General features: G+C 36.5%; 1 protein-coding gene across 1 annotated transcript in view; it reads left to right on the top strand.

The window, feature by feature from the left end:
* Window positions 1-7,484: 7,484 nt before the first annotated feature.
* The window catches only part of KLHL5 (kelch like family member 5), a 40,827-nt gene continuing 20,311 nt past the window's right edge, over window positions 7,485-28,000 (top strand). The window contains 4 exon segments of the mRNA XM_086611671.1: window positions 7,485-7,876; window positions 18,501-18,703; window positions 24,096-24,233; window positions 24,684-24,880. Coding sequence (XP_086467797.1) covers window positions 7,500-7,876; window positions 18,501-18,703; window positions 24,096-24,233; window positions 24,684-24,880 — 915 coding nt within the window. The 5' untranslated portion in view covers window positions 7,485-7,499.

The raw sequence follows: 28,000 nt of genomic DNA on the forward strand, positions 1-28,000 counted from the left end.
GGAAGGGACATAAATCCATGGGATAAGCAGAGGATGGTCAACTAGATACTTGGTTTCTCTTTTGCCACCTTACATGCAGATCAACATTTCATAGAATGGTTGAGATTGGAAGGGACCTATGGAGGTCATCTGGTCCAACCCCCGCTACTCAAGTGAGGTCACCAAAACCAGGTTGCCCAGGACCATGTCCCGACAGCTTTTGACTATCTCCAAGGGCGTAAACTCCACAACCTGTACTCAGTGGCTGGTTGCCTCTTGTCCTATCACTGGACACCCCCAAAAAGAGCCTGGCTCTGTCTTTTTTGCACCTTCCCTTTTGATGTTTGTACATGTTCATTAGACATCCCCCCCCGAGTTTCCTCTAGGCTAAACAGTCCCAGCTTGCTCACTTTCCTCATATGAGAGATGCTCCAGGCCCTTCTTCATCTTAGTGGCCCTTTGCTGGGCTCTCTCCAGTATGTCATATCTCTCTTGTACTGGGGAGCCCAGAACTGGACGCAGCACTTCAGGTGTGGCCTCACCGGTGCTGAATAGAGAAGAATGATCACTTGCCTCGACTTGCTGGCAACACTCCTCCTAATGCCGCCCAGGATACCATTAGCCTTCTTTGCTGCAAGGGCAGATCGGTGGCTCGTGTTCAACTTGGTGACTACCAGGTCCTTTTCTGCAAAGCTGCTTTCCATCTGGGTGGGCCCCAGCATGTAGTGGCACATGGGGTTGTTCCTTTCAGGTGCAGGATTTTGCACTTCCCTTTGTTGAACTTCATGAAGTTCTGAAGGCCGATCTTGCTAGTGAAGACAGAGTCAGAGGGCGTTCAGTATCTCCGCCTTTTCCATGTCCTGTGTCACCAGGGCCTGCCCCATTCAGCAGCAGGCCCACATTTTCCCTATTCTTCCTTTTGTCACCTGTGCTGCCTTTGATGTCCCTTGTGAGATTCAACTCCAGGTGGGCAGACAGTGGCAGAATTCTTTATATTGCAAGGATTTTTATGAGAAGTTCTGTTTGACATATATGATGTTACACACAATTGGGTTCCTAAAATGTCGTAAGTGCGTGTCTTGTGTAAATGTAACATTAATTCTTAAAACTGAATAAAAATTCTGGTTTTCATATTAATGAGACATTAATATGCTTCTCATAAACATTAATTGCATACTTAACAAACATTGATATGATTCTTATGAACATTCTGCCTTTTGGTGTGATGATTGTTGCTTTTGTACTTTGATCATTCGTGTTGCCTTTCTGTGAACTCTGTTTTCTGCAACACTATTTTTGAGTTGCAATGATCATTTGCACACAAGGAGTTCCAGATGAGGTCACACCATTTGTTTTATAAATATGTAATAAAATATTATATCTTCATATATTATCCCTTATGCAGCTGAAAATCTCAGTTGGGGGGTGGAGGGTGTTAACTGAAGCTGCTAATTAGACAGAGGTCCTCACTGAGAGAGAAATAATGAGTCTCTTGAGATGTCTTTTGGTGTTAAATCATTCATTTAGAATGCTCAAGTCTCTGTCTTGAAATACTTTGCCTCAGTAGCTGTGGCATTGCACAGCTTGACATTTAAACACAGTGTAAACTTTTCTCCCACAGACCTCCTTGTATTTCTCTTAGAATTTTGTGTAGTCTGACAGGGAGTGCTATCTGGCATTACCTAATCACTTGCAAATCTCCTTCTTCACTGTTCTTTTACGGTGCCGTAATCGGGTAGTTTTCTGTATGGGGCCTAATGTAGAACTGGGGGTACCTGTAATTTTTTACCAAACAAGCATCCCCTCTGCTGCTGACAATGTTGGTAGTGTTCTTCTTTCCCCATTTTTCTGTGGGTTTTTGGGGAAAACTGAATGCCTTGTGGTGAAATAAAGCTGCTGCTGTCTCTGAAAAATATACAAATATCTTCTTCAGTTTGCATGCAAATTTGCCTACAAAGATGACCTTGGCCATGTTTATGTCATTTTGATAAAAGGAAGCTATCTGCGTGTTATTTTATTTGGATTTGCTGCAGTCCTTCAATCTGTGATGTATCACCTTTTGTAGCTTTATTAGGCAATACCTTCCTAAACTGGTTCTAAGAATGGCTTTACTTTCGGCAGAGCTTCTTTAAATATCTGCAGAATAGTGTTTTTGTTATCACTCTTCCTTAACAGTGACATTTCTAGAGGAAATGATTTGTGCTGGAGTATTACTATCTGTAGATTGATGACTTTACCTTGTTTTCATTCGAATCAGCAGTACCAGTATTCCTAGAGTGTATGAACTGGGAACTTTTTGCTTGTCTTAACCTTTGTGTGGCTACTTGAGCCTTCTGGTACAGAAAACTGGTTTTGTGGTTTGGCCTTTCACAGTGATGTCCTTTTTGTATTATAAATGAGTTTTAACTGAAAAACCACAGCTGACCTGATGGACTCAGAGTGCAAACTTTTAGAGGGTCAATAAGCTTCAGGGAACTTACTGCACTGTTTATTCAGGGTTAGCTCTGCATTATAGTTTTACTTGTAGATGGTGCAGTTCCTTATATGCTTGGGTATTACTTGGATAGACAGAAATCAATGTTAATGTTTTAAAGAAATGTAAATGTCTTGGATCACAACTGTTGTTCTGCATGAACCAGTATCATGCTTGAGCTAAAAAAATCTAGAATCTGACAGTCTTCTGTTACATATGGAAATCTTTCTCTCTTTCTCCCTCCGCCTCTTATCTGAATAAAATAAACAGCAAACCAGGCTGTTGCTCTGTACAGGTCTCTTCATGCTACTGTTAAGCTGAGTGCTCTGAAGTGAGTGTTTCTGAACATATGGCTTGCACCTCTCAAGGGAAACATGCAATGCAAAGTGGCAGAAAGTTGCAGTGTAGTGCCAGTAATTCGGCTGCAGCTCATTTCTGCCAGTCGGAACAATGAGTTGAAGTACATGGAGTCAGGAACTGTGGGGTGTTTTCCTCTTTCTCTCCTGAAGGAACTGTGCTGTTGCTGCTGTAAGGGACTTTTCACATAACCATGGGCCAGATGTGCAGTTTGGGGTTACCTATAGCAGTGTTCTTTGAACGGTTACTTTAATGCCTCAAATTAATATTTTAGATCCCTTTTTAAAAAGTGTTAAATTTTGAATGTCTTTTAATGCTCTAAGTATGCATTTGATTAATTGATGAACATCTTACAGTCAGTGAACCTTTTTTATGCTTTAGAATACGTATCTAAGGTTGCTAGACATTGGCAAAAATACATTTATCACATCTTAATGAGTCTATTTATATCTAAAATACATCTTTTTATGTTTAATGCTTTTATTAAGTGGCATTTTTTCAGCAGAGAAACAACTCTTGCAGTCAAAACAAAGACTTTTATCTAATTATTTTGACATTTTCATTCTTAATGGGCACTTTAAAGGATCATTAATATCTTCCAAGGACTAGGTGAACCTTTATGCCCCTAGATCTTCAATTTAAAAAATTATAACTTTAAATCCATTTGACAGACTAAATACCTTGAAAATATTTTATCTGAGTTGCCCTGAAGTTGAAAGGTGATAGTTTTTTGAAACCAAAACATAGCAGTAACAGGAAAAATGTTACCGTGAAAAGTGGTATTGAGATCCAAATCTTAAAAGTGCCTCAAAAAAGTATTCTATAAATGTATTTGTTTATTTGAAAATCTAACTGACTTCCTAGTGAAAAAATGAAAAAACATAATGAATAAAAGCACTTAAACTTGATTATTTTAGTAATAATTTTTCCATAGTTCCCACTGGTGTACTGAATAATATTTAGAGCATATCTTTCCTCAAAATATACAGTAGAAGTATCTGAGGAGTAAAAACGTTGTCTAAATTTTAACTAGTTATGTTGGATTACATCTTCCTTTGACACTTGTATGAATAAAGATACGTAATAGCAAAGATTGCCAGTGTAGTAAAGCTTTTGGCTAGTAAAAAAAAAACCCGAAGATTTTTATATCTCTGTGGAGATAAACTGTTCTGAAGATCTTGAAATGAGCAATTTATAAAGCTGAAGTAGTATGTTCTTGGTGTTACCTATTTGCACAATTGCACATTTAACATACAGTATGCATTTAAATGTTTTCCTTTTGTTCACATGGCAGAATCTGGGAAACTGTGCCCCACTGCTAACTGCAGGAATTTATTACTTTGTGGAGCTGCTCATATGAGAGAGGTTATGTGCTTAAATGCTCAGGTGCTCCATTCTTAGGATTATCAATCTGATAAATCAAAATCAGAGTTCTCAAAATTGTCTTCACAGTAAGCTTACAGAACCTTGTTAATGTGAACAGAATTATTTTCCCAAAAAGGACACTATAGCTGTATTTAAAATGTTGTTATGATTCATCACAAAACACAAAATTGTTATTTAGCTGCCACAGTGACATAGGTCAGAAAAAAATGGATATAAGCACTTTATTTTTTCATTAAATGAAAACTTTTCCTTTAATAAATGAGAAAATATTTCAGAATCCTTGCGAAGTCTGTATCTACTGTGTTTAAGTAAGATGGTTCCGTTCAGCTTACTTTTTTAGCAGATGTCTCAAAAATGTGTTAGTGCATTAGAAAGACATATGGGAGGCCACAGGCCAGTGGTGGGCATTTGAATTTGTGAGCACCAATTACCAGATGAGATGTTAAAGATGAGGTTTGGGTGGTCCCAGTAAGTGGAAGTCCTAACAACTCATTATTTGAGGTCTCCTCAAAAGTCTGTTAACTACCAGCAGGGACCTGATAAAAAACTCTCACATTATTCATAGGAATGAAGAGTGTCCAAAACAACACAAGGCCCTCAATTATTTCAGAGCAATGTTATCAATTTAAACTGAAGAATTAAGTGGCACTTGCCTCATCTTGTCATTTGTAATACAAACTTGGATCTGATTTATATGAAACAGAGAAATTATGCAGTCTGTCTTAGAACTGTAACTTGGGAGAGTGTATAGAGGAGTGAGTTTGTATAATCTAGCAAAATGAAACAAAATGGAAAACAGTTTTGTGTTTTGGTCTCTTAAAACTACAGCACGTTTTGTTTTCTAATCTGTTCCAACCCATAGCTTCACAGCCCAAGCAAAGCAGTAATTAGGCTGTATTTTCCAGTAAGTCATGAGAAAGTGCTGAAAAAGCACTAGAATCAGCAAATCTGCCATTGTCTTAGTAGACTTGTACTGGGACAGTTGGAATATTAAATGAGTCTGTCATACAAGAGAGACAATCCAGGTCAGTCCTTATGTATAATAGATTTACCATACCAGCAGAAATAAAGGTACTTAAAGCTTACTTTTCGTAGTTAAATGGGTAATTAAAATACTACTGCTGTGATGAATGTTAACAGACACACCAATCACTTGTCCTGCTTCTCCACCCTTGATGAACATCTGACACCAACACAAAACATAGAGAGGATAAATAAAAATATGTCATTTTGTTATTACTTCTTAAGCTGTACTGTAGTTTCACCCGACTTGCAGTTACACAAGTGGTGGTGTTTGGACACTGCAGTTAAGCTTTGAACAATTAGCTATCTGTGTACAGGATGAGTAGGGACTGCACGTCATATCCTTTTGGTTAAACGTGCGTACAATTTTTATGGTTATATATGAAATCAATATCCTTCTTAAATATTTCCCTGTTTGTATGTGTTTTAATGAAATCTCCAGCAAAGATGGTAACAACTTTGTATATTTATCTACTTAACCATCTCACCTTCCAAGTATCTTCAGCTGTTTTCTGGACATGCTGCAAAGGCCGTGGTATATAGCGTCTGGTAGGCCAGGTGGGTGGCAAGGTACACATTCTGAAATGCAGCATCTCTTTGCAGAGAACAGCTGGTATGCTGTTTCTATAGAAATGAGATTTGCTAGCATTTGTGAGAAGGGCTTTCATAAATAACTGTATTCTGAGCAATAATGGGCGAGCTTTCCAGATTAAAACTAGCCCTTTCAACATTGTGGTTCCCAAGCAAATACCATGATTTACTCCTGGCATTGACTATGAAATGGAGCGTTTGGTTTTTGGGTGGTAAAAGTGGGCGCTGTTTTAAGTTTTCCTACAGGTTCTGCATATAACCTGTTTTAAAGAAGGCTGCAGCTATCCTAATTACAAGATCACATATTTTGTAGCTCAATGTTCATCTGAGAGACAGTGACTTTCACTTTTGATTTAAACTGTAGGTAGGAAAGAAGCACTTAAAAATTTGTTGCATATTTATCCTGGAGAGTTGAACAGAGTAACTGAACTGTGAAGATTGAAAACGTAGATCTGTTTATCAAGGGCTGATAAAATCCAGCGCCTCTTTGTTGTTCTAAAATGGTTATTACTATTTGCATGTGATTAGAATGAATCTCAGCATTTTATATGTGACTGGCTTCATATGTCAGAGAGGAATAGGCTGTTTTTCATAGGAAATGTAAATTGATCGTTGTGTGTGGTGTCCTTTTGGCTTTCTCTTCCTCATTCAAGTAAAAACTTTTGTTGGATGTTTTAATACATTACATAAATTACCTATCTAGAGGGAATTCTGTCTCAAAAGTGTGCATCTCACTTTTTCACTCTTCCATCACAGTACTTCTAACCTGGTCTGGAACAGCTGATTGTAGGTGGTTAGAAAGTAGCCTTTTGAGAAGTCATCTTTTGTTGTCTGTTTTGCAGGGGCTGTTTCAGGTGTCTGACTAGTGACCGGTTATCTTTTTCTTGCTTTCACTTTTAGTGATGTGTAAGTGAATGGAAACTATTAGCTCATTTCAGATGGAAATTTTCAGTTACTGCAGACCTAGATTTGAATCAAAGCACATCAAGATGAAAGGCTCTATAACCCAGTACTAGTCCCTTGAGCCTTCCGGGCTGCTTGTGTCCTTTTTAAGCTAGTGCATGTCCTGTAATGGGAAAAAGAATTATTTACAGTTCAGTTTCTCCCCAGCATAATCAATTCTCTTTGGTTTGGTTTTAAGTCTTTTCTGTAAATTTATTCTTTAGCAGCGAAGGAAGAATTTAATTTGTTTTTTGCAGGTTGTTTCCCCTCTGTAGTAGCAAGAGTTAACAGACTAAGAAGCCGAGATTCTGAGATGCAGTACAGGAATTACGTTCTCTGTCATTTGTGGTTTAAGGAAAGGGGGTGGTATTCAGCTCTTGAAAGGGCTTTAATGAATACTGTTTGATGTTTTTGAAAGCTAATGGTCAGAGGAGAGCAACAGAAACAGCCTTGGAGCTTTTAGGGTAAACCGATTAGCATTTTTCCTGATTGAGGTGATTGTTTCACCTCCTCTTTTTATCTCAGGATTTTTCACTGTCTATTGCCTTTTGTTTATATTCAAATGGCATACCGTTAAAGAAGCCTTTCTCTATGAATGCAATGCTTTCTCCCCTCCTTCTGTAGAAAATCTGCTTGCCACAGACAGGCAGAGCATGTGTTTCTCTTGTCTTGGTTGGGTGCACAAATCTTCTTTTATGTGTGCTGCTTCTTACCCTGTTGCCTAGACGATCACTGGCTTTCACTAAGGATGTCTGGTTCTCGTAAAGAGTTTGACGTGAAGCAGATTTTGAAAATCAGATGGAGGTGGTTTGGTCATCAGGCATCAGCCCCTAACTCCGCAATTGAAAACCACCAGGGAGACTTCTGGAATAGAGGACAAAATGTAACAACTGGTGGCACAAAGTTTTTAGATTCAGGTAACCTACCTTTAACATCAGTTGGTTACAGAAGGTCCAGCCAACAGGATTTCCAGAATTCACCTCCTTGGCCAATGGCATCCACCTCAGAAATCCCTACATTTGAATTCTCAGCAGAAGACTGTGGAGGTGCGCGTTGGCTTGACAGACAAGAGACAGATGATAGAGCAAGTGAAGAAGAAAATGAATCGGACAGCAGTTCGTGCAGGTTAATTATTACTTTCCGATTGTGAGAAATGTGTTTTCATTTCATGTTTACAGATAACATGCATATATAGGCTAGCCTTTATTATAGATGAAAATGCTTCAGAAACCTAGCAACTGCTGTGCATCAGGAACAGAAAATGATTTATAATCAGAATTCTGTGTGTTTACTAGGAGCTTTTTAAAAGGCGACTTTAGTCAGTGTGGATAAATAAAGCGCTAACGTGGATGCACTCACTTGTGTTTTAAATGGTATACCAAGTCCGTGCTACTGTGAACAAGGTACTGTCTATTACATGGTAATGCATGCTTTCTAAATTATTTTGAAGTGACGCTGATTGTTTAGTTATGCTGAGAATTGGTCCCATACCAGTTAGGAGAAAACTGAAAATGTGAGCTTCTTGTGACTCTTATCTGATGTTTCCACATGTTTCTATGGATGAGGGAGATGAAACTGTAAAAAAACCTATGAAACAAAGATGTATTTTTTTTCTTGTGCATATGCAAATTGATGGGGAAAATAATTTAATCTATTAAAAGCCAGCCAATTTGTGCTTTAAAGTGATTGCAGTTATCAGTCCAGATGTCTTAAACTGTATATCTAGCTTAAAAAGAAAAAATGTTGTATTATGTCTATAAAGATGTTTGGGTGTTCTTCTCTTACATATCAGTACTAAAGATGAAATTGTAGAATTTATTCTTAAATGAAAGGTGCTTACCAGTTGTTGTAAATTAGGCAAGTTAATAATCTTTCTTGTTAAGTCTCAGCTTAATTATTTTATTCCCTTTTACTACATAAGTCAGCCATTCTTTACTAAAAGTATTTTTCCTGTTTTATAGTGCACGTAGTTCACAATAGTTAGCTTACCATTTCAAGTAAATTTTGTGATGTTTGCTTTCTCACTTTTAGGATAACTTTGCGATGATATGACATTTCAGAAAGTAAGACTATTGAAAAGGGTACAGATGTTTAATAAAGCCTATTAAGGACAGATCAATCTAGTTATAGCAGTTCTAGTGTTTCGCATTCCCTAGGAGAAGAATTCATTTAGTGCGAGGGCAAAGTAGTCCGTAATACAAACACTAGCTATTTATGGTTTATGTAACCTTTAAAGATTCAAGGACAGGAGGGAGGGTAAAAATGCTTAGGAGTCAGCACAGTGTGTTTGCTTTTATCACTGAACGGCAAAAGTATTAGGATTACAGGGAAAGGAAATCCTGCATACTGATGCTTCATAACAGCAGTCTTATTGTGCTTATTGTGCAACAACTGTATAGCTATAAATAACATATCTCTGAAGAGGTCCTATTTTAAGTGATATTCAGGTAGGAATTTTTAAGTAGCTGTGTCACCGGATAGTATATATGATATAGGTTTAACATCACTTTCCATTTCAGCAACATCCACTTGTGATGTGAAATTTTTATGTACAGTATTACCTCAAATAGGATGTTCTCACCATAGCAAGGCAATCAATGTAGAAAAAACATGTAATTTTGAGAGATAAATGTACATCGATAAGTGTAGATTGAAATTACTACAAATTTGTTCTTAATTGTAGGAGAAGAATTTACATATGACAAAATTAATTTGTTACTTTGTAGAATGGAGAACTGCAGATACTTAAGGGGTGTGAGAAGTCTATATAGCATTGGGTTTTTTTTTTGTTGAGTTTAGTGGTGGGTTTTTTTTGCAGGCAGAGTTGCATGCTACAGGAAATGCACGCTGGATTTGAACTTAGTAAATTTGAAGTATCTTTTTAATTATGTGCTTAATCATCTATAGCATCTAGAGTTATTTGTAATTCCTTTATTGCCTTGTAATTCTTACTAATGTTTTTATTTTCATGCTTTAAAATAAATATTTTAGAGAAATATTGAGTTGAGCATTGGTACAATTTAACATGTAACTAATGGTAATGGCAGAACTTGCTTTGTATTATTATCTGTATCTCTGATCTCATGGGGACACTGTACTTAAACCATATTTTGTTCACTCCTTTTGTTAAGAATATATAAGCTGTTGGGCAGACTACATAAGTCTGCCTAACAGCTGGAATTTTTCTAATGTTAAGAACTTAATTAAATGAATTTTTTTTATTAGTGTAAAATATAGCTTCTTATCTACTGACTTGAGAAAAAAAAACAAACAGCACTTTCATCCATGTGGTTTTCAAAGGGCTTTTTTCCCATATGAAAACCCTATTACCTCCATCAGAAGCAAACTGTGTGTATGAAAAAATCCTGGTTTTAAACTTCTTGTAGTTCAGTCACCTTATTACTTCACTCCTTTGCAACTTAGTGGCCAGTTAGCAGCCCTAAAAGCATGAAGTGACAGAAGCAGCGGTAGCACTTTGTGTGTATCGATCTTTCTTCTTTACCATGTTATATGGCACCTGTAGAAAAGCATTTAGATCAGGTCTTTGTCATTACAAAAGCTTCAGATCATTACATGATTCATTTAGAGGAGAGCCACTGTAGAATTCATTCATTATTAGTATAGAGCTTGGTAGCATAAGGGATAAATGAATTCCAAGTTGAGTACCAGATCTTTGACAAAGGCTGCATCCGAGATGCAAATAGATCATCTGGGTTTCAGGGCTCTGAGCTAGTCGGCTGTAGTGGTGTTCGCATCACACTCCTGTGTGGTGTTTGTAACCAGCATTAGCTTGAATGATTGTTTACTGGGCCAGTGAGGCTTGAATTGTTTTGCTAGTTTTTTGTCTCCTAGATTTCCTCTACTGCTGCTGTTCGTTAACTCTCCTGCATTCCTGAGGTGATGGTCATCATTTTGGATTTGTAGTCTTTTAAAAATTTTCCAACAGCTGTGCAGACTCTTGTATAGTGGAATAGATTTGTTTGCCTTAACTTTTTGTGGGTGCCTTAGCAGCAGTCCACAAACTTGAAGGCACAGTGGGTATCAAGCTAAAAATACCTAGAGCATACCTAGTGTATAGAGTATCGTATCTGGTTGATTTCACCCAGGCATGCATTAAAATATTGGAATTATTTTTACTGTAGATTGAAGTATGGAAATGTATTCAAATGTAATATAAATGTATATTTCTATTTAAACATTAAATACAAGCAATATTTCAGAATTCATCCGTTGTGTCCTAACCTTGAGCAGTTTAGCAAGATGTCTGTAATTGATATTTAAGACAAAGTCTGAATGTACCGGTTGGTAGCTACTCTGCAGTATTGCTCTGTATGAGCAGTCTTGGAGTGAGTACGTTGTAACTTCCAATCTAAGTCTTCCCCACCTGCAACAGTTTTCAATCTCAGAAACCTTTGATATGTCTTTTTTTTTCACCTCAGTCTTACTGACCTTGGAGGCTGTAAGTTCTTTAGGACTCCCAATTGTGCTGTGTATTTCTTTGTATCTCCTATTACAAAATATTGCAAACTGTCAAATAAGGACAGTTGATAGATTCCCTAATTGTGACATGATAGTAGTATATGATACTTGAATTGAAAAAGTATAAAAAGAGCATTTTTTGCTAGACGTATGCATGAATTAGACAAAAATAAGAAACTTTGTTATTGAAAGACAAGTTGTTTTACAGGGGAAGATCACTAGCCTTCTCATTTCTTTTCTTCCATGCTACTGCCAAAATTCTTTCATTTTCATCTATGCCTATTACATCTTCACTTGGGTTATGTCTATGCATGTTTGAAGAGTTAGTGCAGCACAATTATAGAGCATATATGAGGCAGATTTAATCTAGTAAGCTTGATCAGTAGATGCTGTAATGGAGATAGGGTATCAAGAGGCTTCAGCATGGACTTCACAAAGCCACAAGGGATTCCAGTTATTTATTTGGAGGGAATGGGCTTCCTTGCAAAACGATCATTGTTTTCGTAGTGATTGTCACGTGCTTTTACTATGCTAAAGCTCAGTCAGGTGTGTTTTTATACTGCTGCACTTCTTGATGACACTGCAATGTAGATGTATCACAAGGTAGTCGAAGTAGTTGTTTTCCAGGCGGAGTGAATGTTACTGGTGATGTTTGTGTGGGTATAAAATTCATTGCACTAAATCCAAAACATCTCTTGGAAGTAAGACAGGAGACATCAGTGTTATAGTCAAAGGTGTAGCTGCAGTGAAACATGCCTACGTTATGTCTTATCAAAATTAGAAGCAAGGAAAGATGCAAGGAGTATTGGTTTAGCACGCCATGTGTACATGTCTTTGGGCTAGCATCGGGAGCACTGTAGTCTGTGCTCCAGCTTCTCATGTCTGTTGTCACTTATGCCAGTTAGATTAAGCTTAAGTCAGATGTATTTGTGTTGGCTTGAAGCTGTGCCTTTTGATGGCAAGATTGTCGTTCTGGCTGTTGCTGTAATTCTTTTCTCTAGCATAAAGTAAATCACTAGCCCTCAAGTTCACATGCATGTATAGCCTTACTGTGCTCTGCAGTCTCTTCAGAGTCACTTTTGTCCTCCTTCCATTGTCTTTTCCTATCATGAAACTGTGGATTTTTAGCAGTCTTTGTTGTTACTATCTATGACTTCCTGCTTTTATTTATTCTCTTCTCAGCCTTTGGAAGAGTGTCCTGATTTTACCATTACTTGCTTTTTCCGAGTATCCTTTCAGCATCCTTCTTTTAAACAAACTCCGTTCTCTGCAGCTGAGGTCCTTGTCTTACTAACTTTGAAGAAGGAAATATTTTACTCCTTACAAAGTATAATATAAAATCATGAAAGCTGGCATATTATTATTTTATTAAGTTGTGTTCTGGTCTCTGCATGCAGTAAAATATCAGCTAGCTTGAAGAGAGCTGTGTAAACAACCAACTTGTTGAAAAAATATTTTAAAACTATTTTGAAACATTGTATGTAAAAACTGCAATGCAGGAAGCCAACTTAATGCAGCAAGAAAGTTGCAACATCAAGATTTGTTTAAAAATGTAAAGGATGTATCTTAATAAGTTCAAAGGGAGACATACTCTGTCTTCTCTAATGCATGTGACCTAAACAATTGACTACCCTAACCTAAAGATGACTTGAAATTCCAACAGATCTTCTAATTATATTGTTACCAAAAAAGTACCTTGAGATCATGGGTTGTTATGCAGTGTAGCAAATGTAGTGTCCTGTCTCAAAGCAGACAATTAGCTTAATTTTCCGCTGCATGGGACTTTGTTTGTTAGAAAGTCCAGCTACTGGAGATTTGTCCGTTCTACTAAGAGAATAAATGCCGTTGCTGGTTTTGAACAGTAGTTAAACTTACAGCTTATTGGTGATTTGCTAAAGTAAATTCCATACGCTTCATTTATGATTGCAGAGTTCCGCTTTGATCAGTCAAACGTTGGCTTTTGATTTCATTGGCATTATTCTTGGGTTTGCATTACAAGAATGTAAACAGGAGAATGTCATTTATAGTCAGAGGCACTATGCATTACTTTTCTTCCTTTTATTGTCTTCTTTAAACACAAGGCAGTTGCACCTGATTTCCTGCACATACTTAATCATTTTCATAACTTATCACTAAACATCTTTTTTGTTTTGAACCTTTTTGAGGTGTGAGTAAAACTAATATTTTTATTATTTTTCTTCTTTGAAATGTCGTGATACCTACTTTTTAATATCGGTATACATGGAGATGTCTATATTGGTTTGATGATTTTCTATTTATTTCCGTGTCGTATTTGTAAACGTAATATTCTTTATGCATGAATTCAGATTTAAGATGTTGATGTCAGTTACTTCATTTTCTGAGAAACAAAGTGGTGTTCACTGGAAACAGTAGTGAGCAGAAAAACATGTATTTTTTCCCATCTCTACAGTTTTGCTAGTGTTTACTGCTTCTAATGCTTTCATCTACATTCAGTTTGTGTTAGAGGAACATACATAAAACAGGATTTACACCAATTCTGTGCACAGGTTATTCTTGCTCCAGGTCCCGATTTGCACCGATTTCAGCGTACGTATGAAAGCCGTTTGGGTTTGTGTGTAGTGCTGCCTGCAAATGTCAGCAGCGTCGGTAGAGCATTTGCTTTTAGTTTGGTTTCCTAAAGGGACCGAGTTTATGCAGTTGTGTTCTGCATCACCTCTGCCATCCCCCTGGGAGCTTTGAAACCCATGGGCCGTTTTCGTCTTAATGTGAGGGTAGGCAGAAGTCCCAACGATAACGTCGCTCATCGCAAATGGCAGATAGTTAATGGAGAGAAACCCGGCTTGCTGCCCTCGCTGCGCAAGGGCAGGACTTGTCGGCTGCAAGGCTGGCTGCGTGGCACAGCTCCCCGTTAGTCACAGTGTTTGCTGTCTTTTCCCTAGTGAGGCAATGCCCTAAGGAATTGAGGGGAAAGAAGAGCTAGACTTGTGGTGGTAGATGGAGTAGGAAAAGGAGACAGAGCATAGAAATGTTTGGAAAAACAGACTTCATTTTGTTGATTCTGTGAACCAGCCACTTGAGTAAACGTAGTAGCAGTATATTTGGTGTAATTTCTTCATCAAGATTTTGCAGATAGAAATCTTGTTGTAATGCTGCCTGACTCTTTTGTCCAGTCAAGGCTCTAGTAACCAGCTGCCCTTCGACGTGTTGCTTCTGTCAAAAGAAATGTGACTTTTTAATGCAAGGACATAAGCTGTCCTTTGCTGCGAAAGGTTAGAAGAGACAAGGTGGTACTTACATATAAGGTCAGCATCTATACTACATACGCTTGATCTAACCATTTCCCACTTATCTTGCAGTAAAACTACATTTTTGCAGATTCATAGGATTTCATAATATCAGGTTACAGCTGAATTAGGTGAATTGATTGTGACAATAAACAGTTTTTAAAAAACAAATGAATTTACACATAATTTTCAGAGATTTTTTTTGCAGACAGCTTTACACAATTTGTCAGAAAAATTTATTTTAAAATTATTTTCAAATTTCAGATTTTGTTCCTCTATCTCTGTTCCAAAATGAATAGCTTGAAATATGTATTTGATTTTCTTTCTTAATTAAGTCTTTATTGCTTCATTTTTTTTTCAAAGACGAACATGGAGACATTTAATCTAAAATATGCCTTCCTAAAAATAAGTTGCATAAAGTCAAATGCTTGGAAAAAAGTCTCTCAACCTGTGTTATAGCCAAGCTTAATACTTATTGGAATTCATAGGTTGTTAACTACTATGTGTGATTGCTGTAAAATAACCATTGTAACTCCTCCTTTAAAATGAGCCTCAATGCTTTAAAATAATTAAAATAACAAATCCTGTTAATAGGAACAGATTGTGCTTCTCCCTCATAAAATTTGAAAAACACTGATGGTTCTCTTTTGAGAGAGAGAGTTTAGAAGAAGCAAGGGGAAAGAAGGCTTGTATATGTTATAGTTTCATTTTTTTTTATATTGAAAACAGTGCTGTGGCTTTTTTTAAGCTACAACAAGGAAGCCTGAAACAACAGCAGGAGAGGTGTGAATCCGGTTCTATAGTCATCATCATCATATATGCTTTTACTTTTGAAACTTGTTTATCACCACTATACTAGCCCAGTTAATTGCTTCATTGCTTTGCAGTGAACTGTTATATTGAGCAGAGCTCCGTATTCCAAACATCCTACTTCAAGAAATAAATCCTTTAAAATGAATGGGTTTATGGCATGGCTTATACATAATTTTGATTTAAAAATGCATACTCATATGAATTCTTTATTAGACAGAGAAGTTGAAGAAAGCTAGCATCTTTAGTTTATAAATGTTTGTCATCAGGGTAGTAAAATGTATAGCTAGCATGGGAAAGTCCTTAGAGTAACTTAGATTTTTAATATCATCCTGAAATTGTACCGTACTTAATAAAAATCGGTCAGTGCTAGATAGGATTTTTTTTAAATAAATAGGGAAAGAAAAGACAAAGAGTGATTGAAGTTTAAGAAAGGAAACGCATCTGACTAATGTTCTAAGATACTTGTAATAATATTCCCCTTAATGTGTTAAATACTACTATCTTAAATCTTAATCTTAAAGGAATATGCACAAAGGGTTCTTTGATACATTTATCTCAGGCACTGGCAGCCTCAGTCTTTAATGTAATTTTCTTAGTAGTGTGTGTGAGGTGTGAAGAAGTAGCAATACCTCTAGCCTATGGGAGAGGAAATTTACACTATACTTAAGGATAAATTTGAGTCAAGAGCCAAATCCAAAAGGAGCAGAGCCACGCTGATACTCAGAGCTACAGGACCTTGCAGCTGTTTGCTCTGAGCATGGGATTCACAGGTCAACATTAGATACCCAGGTTTCCTCTCTCTAGCTGAAAGGAATGTAGGCCAAGAATTTTGGAAGACATTTCAGTACTACTGCTGGGAAAGAGAAAAGCAGGTCCTTCCCTTCCTCTGTTCTTTCCTTGCTTGTGTATTCTCCCAAGCTGTCATGGCTGTGACGAACTGAACTGGGAAACAGATTCGTAAAACAGTTCAGGGGAGGAGAGAGATCTGAATTTTTCATAGTCAGTTATTGGGTAATAGACATAGATAGTCCTTGAAGCTATATCTTTCCTTTTTTGCAAGTAGCTCAACTATAAACTGTCTCTTTCATGTTCTCTTTATGGACCACTGAAGCTTAATCTATCTTTCCTTCTCCTTTTCCTTCCTTATGGAAAATTGTTTGTAAGTTAATGGCTAGAGGACAGGTGTAGGGTTGGCTTTCTTCAAGTGAGGGGAAGAACTAAGCTTGGCTCTGTTTTGTCCTGAATAAGTGCTTCGTTGTGGGTAGTGGAAAACAGACACAATGCAATTATTTTTCCGTAGTGAACAAGAGTGGTGCCTGCCACTGAGTTCTGTGCAGAACTGTGCACATGTGCAGTCCTGAGGCTGACAGTAGCTGTAGTGAGGGGGTGGTCCAGCGAAGTGCTGGCTTAGAAAGTTTTTTTCCGTATCCATGCTAGTTTGTTGCTCCTTCAGTTAAATCTGAAGATACGTATCAGTGCATATGTATATATGCACAACTATTTGTGAAGTTGTAATGTAAATCATATTCCTGATACCATGTAAATATTTTTTATCAATATTAATGGGGATAATTTGAGGAATCTGGATTAAAATATGGTTCAACCAAAAAAAAAACCCCAACCTGTATCAACACAATTGAGGATGTGATAAATTGTCATAGCAAACAAGACTTTCCTAAGCATTTTCTTGTTGAGCAGCACCCTGTGCTTTCCACTTCTGTTTCTTTTGCAGGGTTGCTGGTTTAAGAATTGCTTTCCCTGAGTACTTCTTGCTCATTCACTATGGGAATGCCACCCAATTTTGCCAACATAACGTTTTTTACAGTTACATGGTTATATTTTTCACATGTACGAGTGCCTTGATTCAGTTTCCCACATGGCCACAAAGAATACTCGTTGCAGCTTGTCAGAGGGCCAGTGGTGGGGCAGAACAAGTGAGAAGTTGTTGACACAGCTTAAATAACTGGCTAACCACAGCTTCAGAGAGAACACTTAAGATAAAGTCCTCTAAGGGAAATAGGTAGGCAGATATCTTATTTCTGATCCATTACTGGATTTAGGTTTGAGCTAAGTGCCAAATTGCTTGGCCTTTTTAGCTGAGGACATGCAAAAAAAAAAACCAAAAAACCAACCCAAAACCTCTACAGAACATTTTCTGCTGAAATTTGGACTTTGATTTTGAGGAGCTCTATCTTGAAACAAATATCCTAGGCTAAGGACTGAGCTAAGTCTCTTGGTGGATTTAGCCCTGAGTGTGCTGCCAAAGTTTCATGACAACTTTGTGAAAGCAGGGATCTGGATGCAGATCTTGTGAGTCCATGTCTTCTAAACATTATGGTAGGTCCAGAGTATTTTATAACTTTCCTGCACTGCATGAAAGTCAGTAGTAGTCAAAGAACTGTGAGCAAGAAAAAGTGCTTCCCTCAGTGTACACAATTAGGATTCCTCTCCTTTATGTCCTAGGCCCATGCATTCCTTTTACGTTTCTCTGTTCCTCTTTTCTCCTCCCAAGCTGCTGCGCATATAGACAGGAATAATCTTTCTCCCCATCCACCCTTGCTTTTCCCCTGTATTGGCTTCTGCTGTGCTAGATCTCATATCAGACACATAAAGCTTCATGCAGTAGGAGTGGTGGTATATTGATGTGTTTCTTGATTTTATTTATTCCACACTCCACACACACACACAACCCCCCTCCCCCGTCCTATTTTTTGTGTCGTGTTTAGTTGCTAACTGGACTAAACCACAACACCCCTGCATGCCCATACTTTTTTACCAGCTCCATATGTGCTACGTTTTGTGTGAAGCAAGACTTTAGCATACGTGGCAGGGAGAGATTTGATTCCTTATTGCAGCCTTCCATTGCTTTTTCAGTTGCAGAGTCTTGGTAGATGTCTGTTCTTCCTTAACTGTCTATAGACAGTGCTATAGATAAGATTGCTGGACTGATCTTTGTTAGCTGAAGAGTACAACATTAAATGATCATAGCTTTTTCACAAGGGTTTAATTAGGTTTGGAGGAAGAGAGAAAGTATGAATATGAAAAGAAATGAAATAGCAAGGGAATGTATCTTAAAACAAATCATGTATGTCAATTTTAAAATCACATGTGATTTTATTTTATCATCTGTACATAGAATTGCTGCACCTTAATAGTGTGTGAACTAAAATTTCTGTTATTGTCTTTAGCAGAACCTCCAACAGCAGTCATACCTTATCATCTAGTCAAACTATGGAGCCCTGTACCTCAGATGAATTTTTTCAGGCTCTCAACCACGCTGAACAAACTTTTAAAAAGATGGAGAATTATCTTAGACACAAACAGCTATGTGATGTGGTGTTAGTTGCTGGTGATCGGAGAATTCCAGCTCACAGGTAAGTTTATATAATTTGAAGTAACTTCTTTTACGGTTACAAATACACCTTCAAAGTGTGTCTTGTGTTTTGTTTAAACAAGGTCAGAACATCTCCTAAACAATTTAGAATACTTTAAACATGCTTATGTTTTTTCACATTTATTTGGAAACTAAAAGTTAATTTCTATCTGTTGTATGTGATACAGCATCAAAAATAATTGTGTTTTGACGTTCTACTTTTGTCTTCAAGTGTATAATAAAATACCAGGGAGGTCACAGGGAGCAAAGCCCCTCTCCTGCCACCAGAACCCCCTCCCCCCCCCCCCATCAAACCATGACAAAAATAAAACTCCACAAGTTGCCACGTAGTCATGACTTTTCTGAATATGGCATTCTCTATATTGAAGACTGTTTATCTTCTCATTCTGTGGTAAAATTATAGCTAAGAACTCGTTTAGGAGACCAAGAGGCAAGTAGGCAAGGGAACAGTTTTCCACAAGGAAAAAATGCATTGTATACCCACTCCCTTAGCCTACAGTTCCATAAGCAATTTTTTGAAACTTTTTATTACCTTTAATTTAATTAGATTTTTCATATCAGGTGCTTTTTCTGTGTCCACTGCAATTTCAGATGTCTAAATCATTTATTATATTCTTATTTATTACATTCAGCTAACTACTATGTCCCTAATAAAAGTTTGCTTTATTTTTTCATAACCTGCTAATCAGAATATTCACATAAGAAAATGGAGGTCTATGTAAATTCCTGGCCAGAGGGGATTTAAAACCTTCTCTGCATCCTTTAACCGGCAATCTGAAAAATCTGTGCAGAGCCATTTTCTTTCTTCCTGTTGACACTGAAAGATAGAAATACAAAAGACATGGAACTGAAGGAAGAAGGCAATGAAAGCTTATGTACTTTAGGGTTAGGAAGCTTGTTTGGAAGAGCACAAGTCCTATTTTGCAGACATTTTTATCTTTGAGGCTTATTATCTTTGTACTTCTTTTCCATCTGCCTTAATAATACTTCTTTTCTTTCACAGTCCGTATTGCCTCAGTTTGTAAATCCTTCACTGCAGCCTTTTTTTTTTTAACTACGTGTTCATAAACGTTTAACACAAGTGTGTTTCTAAAAAGTCAAAGTATATAAAAAAGCAGTTCTGTGATAGCTTTATGTTAAAAAGATACTATTGCTACCAACAGTTTGGTTGTTTTGAAGAACTTTAGTAAAGGATGTATTGTAATTATCATTTCAGTGTCAGAAGCAGCAAACGAATTTTGAAAGGTTTGATTTCCCTGAAAAAGAGCTATAATTGGAAATCTTTTTAACATTTTTAGTATTTTTAGGTATTGCTTGCTTTTAAACAAATTTAATTCAAATAAATACAGATATATTAGTAGTGTAGGATAGTACCACTTTGATGTATTCTTTTTATTACTGACAGGCTTTGCTATCAAGAATAGAAATTAGCTGAAGCCTCTAGTGTGTGAGATGCTTCATACCAGAATGCATGAACTATTCAGTATCACCTTACAACTTTAGTGGATGCTATTAGTGTGTTGTTGAGTCCTTTAGGACTATTTTCATCTGCCACAACAAGGAGTTGCCTAGGAAGGTGTCCCTTTTATCTTTAAGATGTTAAGAAGCTTCACTTCATTCTGTCAGGTGAATTGAGTTGGGAGATACTAAATCTTTAAATTGCCAGGTTTGACAGCTATCATAATTTTACATAATAATTGCTTTGAAGACCTAGAAAACTGTCTAGATGATGCAGCTTATGGCATTCCAACAAGAAGTACAGTTTAATTGGAGTGTGCCACCCTGCTTACACATATTTTATTGGCTATCACTAAATAACAGTGAAATTGGAAAACTCTTCAAAATAGGTTAAGCCATCATGGTGGATCTTTCTATTTTTGGATCAGTACAAACTACAGAAATGGAAGACATCAGTAACATTGGAACCTCCTGTACAAACAGGGAGATGTACTGAAACACACAGATTTTGTACGTATTTAGCCCATAGCTGTTGAGTGTTTTTCCAGAGAGATTAATTGTTCAGACATCTTGTGGTCTCCCAGATGAAAAATTCTGGTATTCATGTGTTGCTTCTCTCTACACTTTCCTGTGCACTGAAAAAGAGCAGCCAACCTACTCCATGTAATTCTTGTGATCTTACCTATGCCGAATTGAGTATTTGGCAGTAGCTGGTAATTAGGTAAGACGGAAAGTAAAGGTGAATGTTTGACATCTACATTCAAACAATACAATGCCAACTCTACTAAGGCTTTTTCTTGATTATTTTTTTGGTACTATTAAGAGGCCTCTCTAATGTCAGTATATACTGATTTTGTAGGCATTCTAGTTGGGCCAATTAGGAAGGAAGGTATTACTCTGGGGAGAAAAAAGGACTATGAACTCATAATACAAAAACCATAGCTTGCTTCAGTTTCTAAACTGAGGAAAGGCAGTATTATGTAGCATCGGTAGTTCCCAGAGAACTCTTGATATGGACAAATATGTTAATTTTCATGATTAATAAAGAACACAAGGAGATTCTCTTTATGTAATACGAACAGAACCACAATGTCACAAGATTGTGAATATAACTGTAGTTTTATAGTCATTGCACAGATTTTCTTTTGAAAAATCATACTTATCGCTTAGATCTTTGAGAGTTTTTTAGCAAAAAGGTCAAATATGGATGGGGAAGATCTTCCATGGATTCTTCAGTTATATGAAGCAGCAGTTAGCTGCTTCATGTTGTATAATCTATATGTAGGAATGCAGTTTAATTTCAGACAAGCCAAAAAAAGGTTGAAAGAAAAATCACTTACTAGCTATGAGATTAAAGACAAATGAACAAGCGAGTGTCAAATGGCATGAGTAAAGTGGTGATTGATTTTTATTGACCAGTGGGAAAAAACGTAGGACAAGAAAAGGCCAGTTGGCTGAAAGTCTGCCTTTTTTTTCTTTTATGCTCAGTGTCGCCTTGATGCATTGTCACTGTATCTTTTAATCCCCTTTCTTTCTTGAAAGAACTTTTTTTCTAAATTAGTTTAATTAAGAGAAAAGTGTGGATACTTATTCTAAGACTTTTCATTGTGAACATGCTCTTGGCTAAATTATTACAAAATTGTTATCAGTATAGTTTATGCTTTGACACATTACTTGTGTTAACGTACTCCTGGGCTGCACATCTTGTTCAGCATAAGCAAGTCGCTCTCTGGAGAGCACTTAATGCTGTAAAACATGTATACCTTCTCATGAATCTGAACACAAGTTTGCAAAAATAGTAAATGGATTGCATTTTAAATTTCTAATAATTTCTTTGGAGGACTTCAAGACTGGAAATTACAGGGAGAAATTTGCTGATATCAAACAGCTGGTAGAAGGTGTTTGTCTGGAGCCTCGGCTTATTATTTGGCATTTCTTCAACAGCTGTTGCTAAGATATGTACAGTCCAGCCATTTTGTAAATAATACTGCAGCTAACTAAACCAGTTGCACTGTTGGGAGAAGAAAAAAAGGAAAAAAAACCAAACCCAAACTGTGTTAAAAGTAGGTTTTAGGTTCTGTTTCCCATCGCAGAGACCTTTCTTGTTCTGTGTAGAAGTCGGTTTTGTCAGAGGTGAGTCTTAAGTTGTTTGTTTGCTTTTTTTTTTAATTCTGAATTGGACCTGCAGAGATACTTGGGTTGCTCAAATCTGTCCATCTACACGCTTTCCCTTCCAATGAGAACCCCTATTTTTACATACAAATCTGATCTTGTCACCTCATTGTAGCATCAAAAGCAGTTTGCAGAAACTGTCTCTTGATGCTTACGTGAATGTACTGTCTAATTTCACTAAACTTCTACAGATGTCTAGGAGGCAGTATTTTCATTCAACTGCAGCTGTCATTAAACCTGAGGTTAAAATGCCTAGAAGTTATGCCTGGGTGCTACCTTGGCAGAATGTTCTAATTTTTCTCAGCAAGTCAGCCACAAGATAAATCTCATATTTCAGGAACAATATGTTCTTAATAGAACAGAACTTTATTTCTCATTACAAAACTTCACTTCAGTCATACAAGTTGTTAAATTAATCTTTTCCACATATACTCGTAACACAACTCTGTTGCTGCTGCAACAAAAAAAAATAATAGTACCCTACTGTAGCCTGACCAAATGGTCAACGGTCAGAAAATCAGCAAGAAAAAAGTAGTTGAAATGAGTCAATAATTATTACTTTGCAGTAAATTAACTAAGAGATGGATCTTGTAGTTCATGGCTTTGTGTATGTACCTGCAAATCCTCCCATAATGCATGTTTAGACTTACTCCTAAGCACTGGTGGTCACCTTTCAATTAATTTACTCTGATTTGTGGTTCCTGACCTCTGTCATCTTAGCAAGCCAACATAATGATTCAGCACAGAATAAACTGACATTTCATGAAGCACTAAATTCATGGAATGTATGCAGATGGACTGTGTAGTGTGTTTGCAGTAGGCTTGATTCTTGCACTTGCTGTTTGTATAGCTCAGTACATGTGCAAGCGTATTGTATTTGAATTCCCTGTGAGGAAGGCAACAGTGAACTACTGCAGCACAAAAATTGATCCAAACTACAAGGCTGTTTGTGGACATCTCTTAGGGAAGAGATTAGCAGACATCAGGAATAGTTATGGTAGGTTTCATACAACAGAACTATGGGTTGAATATTCCTGCTCCACATGGTTTCCTTCTCTTTCACTCTAGTCCTATGAACATATACTGAGACATCAAAATTCTGCAGGTTTTGTGGAGTGACATTGTTATATATACTCAGCGTTTACTTTCAGTAATCCAAAGAAATGTCTGTTGTGCAGTAGCATGTTTTCTTACTCAGTAGCTTAAAATACTCAAAATTGTTGACAAAAGCCTTAATACATGCCCACGAAAGAGATTACTCTGTACCATTTCCATGTTTACTGTGCCTAGTTCTGTCATCAGTATTTGTAAATGAATGCATATGTGTGCACCAAGAGTAAAAGCATTTTAAAGTACTTTTCAAAGTACTAGTAAGTCATTCTTTTGTGTTTAAAAAAAGTAACTGACACAATATAAATGGAAATAAAAAAAAATGAATTTATTTCCATAATGCATATTTATATTCCATTTCCAATTTATGTTTTTTTCGTGGGTTGTTTCTGTGTTGGCTATTAAAAGTCATTGAGCTCTGAAAGGCCAATTCATTTACTTCAGCAGCAAATGTAGATTCAGTAACAGTACTTCATTATTCATAGAGGGGGACTAGAGCATGGAGCAGTTTGTCAATTTTAAACATTTTTTCTCAGTATGGTGTTTCTTCAAAGGGCAAAGTAATGAATCATAAATTAACAAACATCAGGTTGACTCAGTTTTTCTTCTTCTCTCTTTGTCTCTCTCCTTTTCTCCTTCATGATGTACTCAGATTGGTTCTCATCCTCTGTTTCGGACTACTTTGCAGCAATGTTCACTAATGACGTAAGGGAAGCAAGACAGGAAGAAATCAAGATGGAAGGTGTGGAGCCAAAGGCATTGTGGGCTCTGGTTCAATATGCATATACAGGTAATTAGAATGAAAATGGAATTTCATCTAAGGAATTGTCCTCCTGTGAGCATTAGATTCCATTACTTGGCTTCAAATGCTTTTTAGCAATTACGATTCAGGTTATTTAATTCCTTATAAATAAATAAAAAGAAATAATCATTGCTGTTACCTGAGGCAATCTGGTAGGATATAGTTTCTCTGATAATACTGTATTCTGTTAGTTGACAAATTACGTGAATATTTTAAATGTATCATGACTGGCAGAAAAGGTCTCTTACTAGGATTCCATTTCCTTACATTGCTGTATGGACTAATTTTGAAAAGCTCGTTATCTGCTGCTGAGAGTGATGTTTGCTAAGCCTTATGTTCTGTCATATAATCTGTAAGTAATGCTGTTGCCTCTGAGTTTTAGAGAATTTAACAAGTGATAAAAGTAAAATTGTGTGATCTACTTTTTAATGTTGCTAGGTCGCCTTGAATTAAAAGAAGATAACATTGAGTGCCTGTTGTCTACAGCTTGCCTTCTTCAACTCTCTCAGGTTGTAGAAGCATGCTGTAAATTCCTAATGAAGCAGCTTCACCCATCCAATTGCCTTGGAATCCGATCTTTCGCTGACGCGCAGGGTTGCACTGACTTGCACAAGGTGGCTCACAATTACACTATGGTATGTTGTTATTTTAAGTCTCATCCTCTTTATTAGTAAGGAAAATACAGAATGTTTGCCTGAATAAAATACTAATGTTTTTCCCCCAGAAATCCTTAATCATTTTCCAAGCAAGAATACACATATGTTTCCCATGATGAGAAATGACAAAATAACTATAAAATTGCTGGTTTAGAGTTGAAAGAAAATAGGCAAGCATTGGTGGTTCCCTGTAACAGTAATGGGATTGTGTGATATGCATTCAGTAAATAGTCAAAAGCCTGTTCTTATTTGTCAGTCAAAAACTGCAAACTTAACAGTGTCAAACTGCCATCATCTAGTCCAAAATAACACATTACTAAATGAAACTGTAGAATTCTTATTTTGTAATAAGCTGGAGTAATCAGGTTCCAAGTTATACCTGGGATATGAATGTGGGCATTCATCAATATAGATTTTGCATTATCCTTAATTTCTTAGTAATGGCATCAAACAATTGGATCTCAGCCTAGGCATTATGTGGCTAATACAAATTTGCCAATGATATTTTTAGAGTTAATTTATAGAAAGGCTGACCTGCCTACTTAATTAAACTTCATCTTTTTAACAGTCATCCTTTTATTTTAATGTAAATGCTCTTTTCCTTCTCACAAGCCTATTTTAGTAATGTTATCAGCAGAGGAAGGCAGGAGGAATTATCTCTCAGGCAAGTCAGTTCATCTATTCTTTGCAGTTTGTGAGGCATTTTTCTCCCTTCTTGACGAAATTTCGCCTATGTAAGCTCTTGGGACCTGAATGAGGGTATGTAGATACTGCAGAAGAGATGTGGGAATGAAGATAGTACTCAATTTGCTTATGTGGCATGGCATAGCATTGCCATTAAGCTATTGGCTTAGATCCAAGAGGTCTAATTTCTGTCTTGTTATTACTATTAGAAATCCATGGCTTTTCCTCTTACTGACTTCATTTTTGCAGGTTGTTGGTTTTTTTTTTTTTTAATTATTTCTTCTTGGCTTAAAATAACTTAGTTTAGTATGTATAACAGTTTAAAATTGGGTTTGTTTTTTTTTTTATATAATGCAATGTTCTTCCTCAGAGAGTGGATCTCTAATGTATTTAAAATTATGTACACACTGAAATTTGCCAAAACAGGTCAATAAACAGTGTGCAGATTGTAACTTTGGTGTTTTTATTTTTGACCTTCGTTATTACTCAAACAAAAATAAGGACACTGCAATTAGGTATACAGTCAGATGAAACAGTAAAGATAAATGTGGCTTATGCCTTTGAGGGATGTTAGAATTAATGTTGAGCGAGACAGTGACAGAAAAGTATGCGAAAAGAGAACCTCTCTCCTCTGACCTGTTTGTTCTATTTCAGAATATACATATATTTTGGTCTGTGCTATTGTCATGTCCCTTATAAGGGGACTGCCAAGATCAAAATGGTAATAAATGTTAGACTAATGCATCTTTTAAAATGAGTGTTAGGGATTATAGTCTTAGTATTTTGACTGGCAATTGATGAATTGCGGTGGAAAAGGGCTGTGAACTTTCTAAAAGCCATTCTTTTAGAGCACCTATCTTTCTTTTGTTCTGACCACAGGAAATAGTTGTATGCCTTTTGGCCATTGTTTACTTCAGTGGCAAAATTGTTGCTTTTAAGGCTTTGATGAGGGTGAATTTTAATTAGGTGGATTTAAAAAGCCATTTTCGAAACTAATTAGTTGTGCTAGATGGATTCTTCCCAAGGCCTCTTTTAATGTTATTTAGTTCCAACAGAGACATGAAATTGAATTTTAGTAATAATGAGTAATAGAGAAGCAGCTTTTTTAGTTTGAAATGAATGTTGCTATGGAAACTGCATAGAAATGTATAGCCCAATTGAATCTTCAATTAAAATAAATCCCCAAGTAATTTCATTTGCTTAAAAGCTGTTTGAAAAAAGAAAATATTCAACAGTAGTAAGTGCTAGCCACTTGATGCTCTTTCCATTAAGAAGTATTACAGCATAAGGATTAACTTCACCTGTAGTACCTGGAAATTCTGTTTGTTAAAACAATTAATTATTTTTATGCTGCAGTGGGCTTTTCCACTGCACTTCTGGCTTTTCCGTGTAATTTTGGTTCCTTTAAAGCACTTGAAATAGAAGGCAATTAATAATACAAAAACTTAATTTATATATGTATTTTTTATGGGTTTTTATTTTCCTTTGAGAGAAAAAAAATCAGATTGCCATATAACTGTTTTTCTGCAATTAAAACAGCTTCTCCGTTTTAAAGGTTATGACACATGCTATAATTTGATAAACATCATACCTGCTTCATTAAAATAGTTCTTTACATGAAGACTAGAAGATTCAGATGAAATGAGCATTTTGTTAAACTGAAGGACCAATCAGTGAGTTATCCCAGTAGGCTAGCTCTGTTAATAGACCTCCTCTATCTGAATAACGTTCATTAGTGTCATTGGAAAGCATTAGCATGATTTTATGGCATGATTTAATCGCACAATAGAGTGTGATTAAAAATTAACAAGAAGGATTTGAATGCTGCGCTTCTTCATATTAAAGATGTAGATGTACATTATGCTAAAACGACTTAATGTTGCATTACTTTATTGCTTAGTGTGTTGACAGTTGATAAGGGTTTTTTTCAGAGTAGAATAATTTTTAAGGTTATCATCAAAACAGGTCACTTTTTGACACTGCAAACTAAAGCCTGAAAAATCCTCAGGGTGCATTAAGTGAAACATGAAATAAATGGATGTGATCAATTGTGGATTTAGTGCTGTATAAAGAGCAACTCTGATTTTTATGCATCATGGAATTAAAATACAGTTGACAGACTCGTGAGATGTATCTGGGTAAAGGTATCTTTTGTACCAAGGTTATTCTGTTTGCTGTAGTTCATATATAGTGTTGGGATCATACAGTTATAAGTTTAGGAATTTTATTAGGCTGGCCAGTAGTGTACTGTTCACTCAATTCATAAAGCCTTTTTGCACAAAGTGCCTTCTGTGTGTTTTTCTTCCTGTCTTCCCAAAGTCAAAAGAAACACCTCTTTGTCATCTTGTTTGTTTGAAATAATTCATAGTGTACCTTGAATGAAAACCAGTAGATCTCTTTCACAAAAAGTAAACC

Source organism: Tauraco erythrolophus, chromosome 5 (genome assembly GCF_009769465.1).
Source record: "Tauraco erythrolophus isolate bTauEry1 chromosome 5, bTauEry1.pri, whole genome shotgun sequence".
In the NCBI taxonomy this organism is placed as follows: domain Eukaryota; kingdom Metazoa; phylum Chordata; class Aves; order Musophagiformes; family Musophagidae; genus Tauraco; species Tauraco erythrolophus.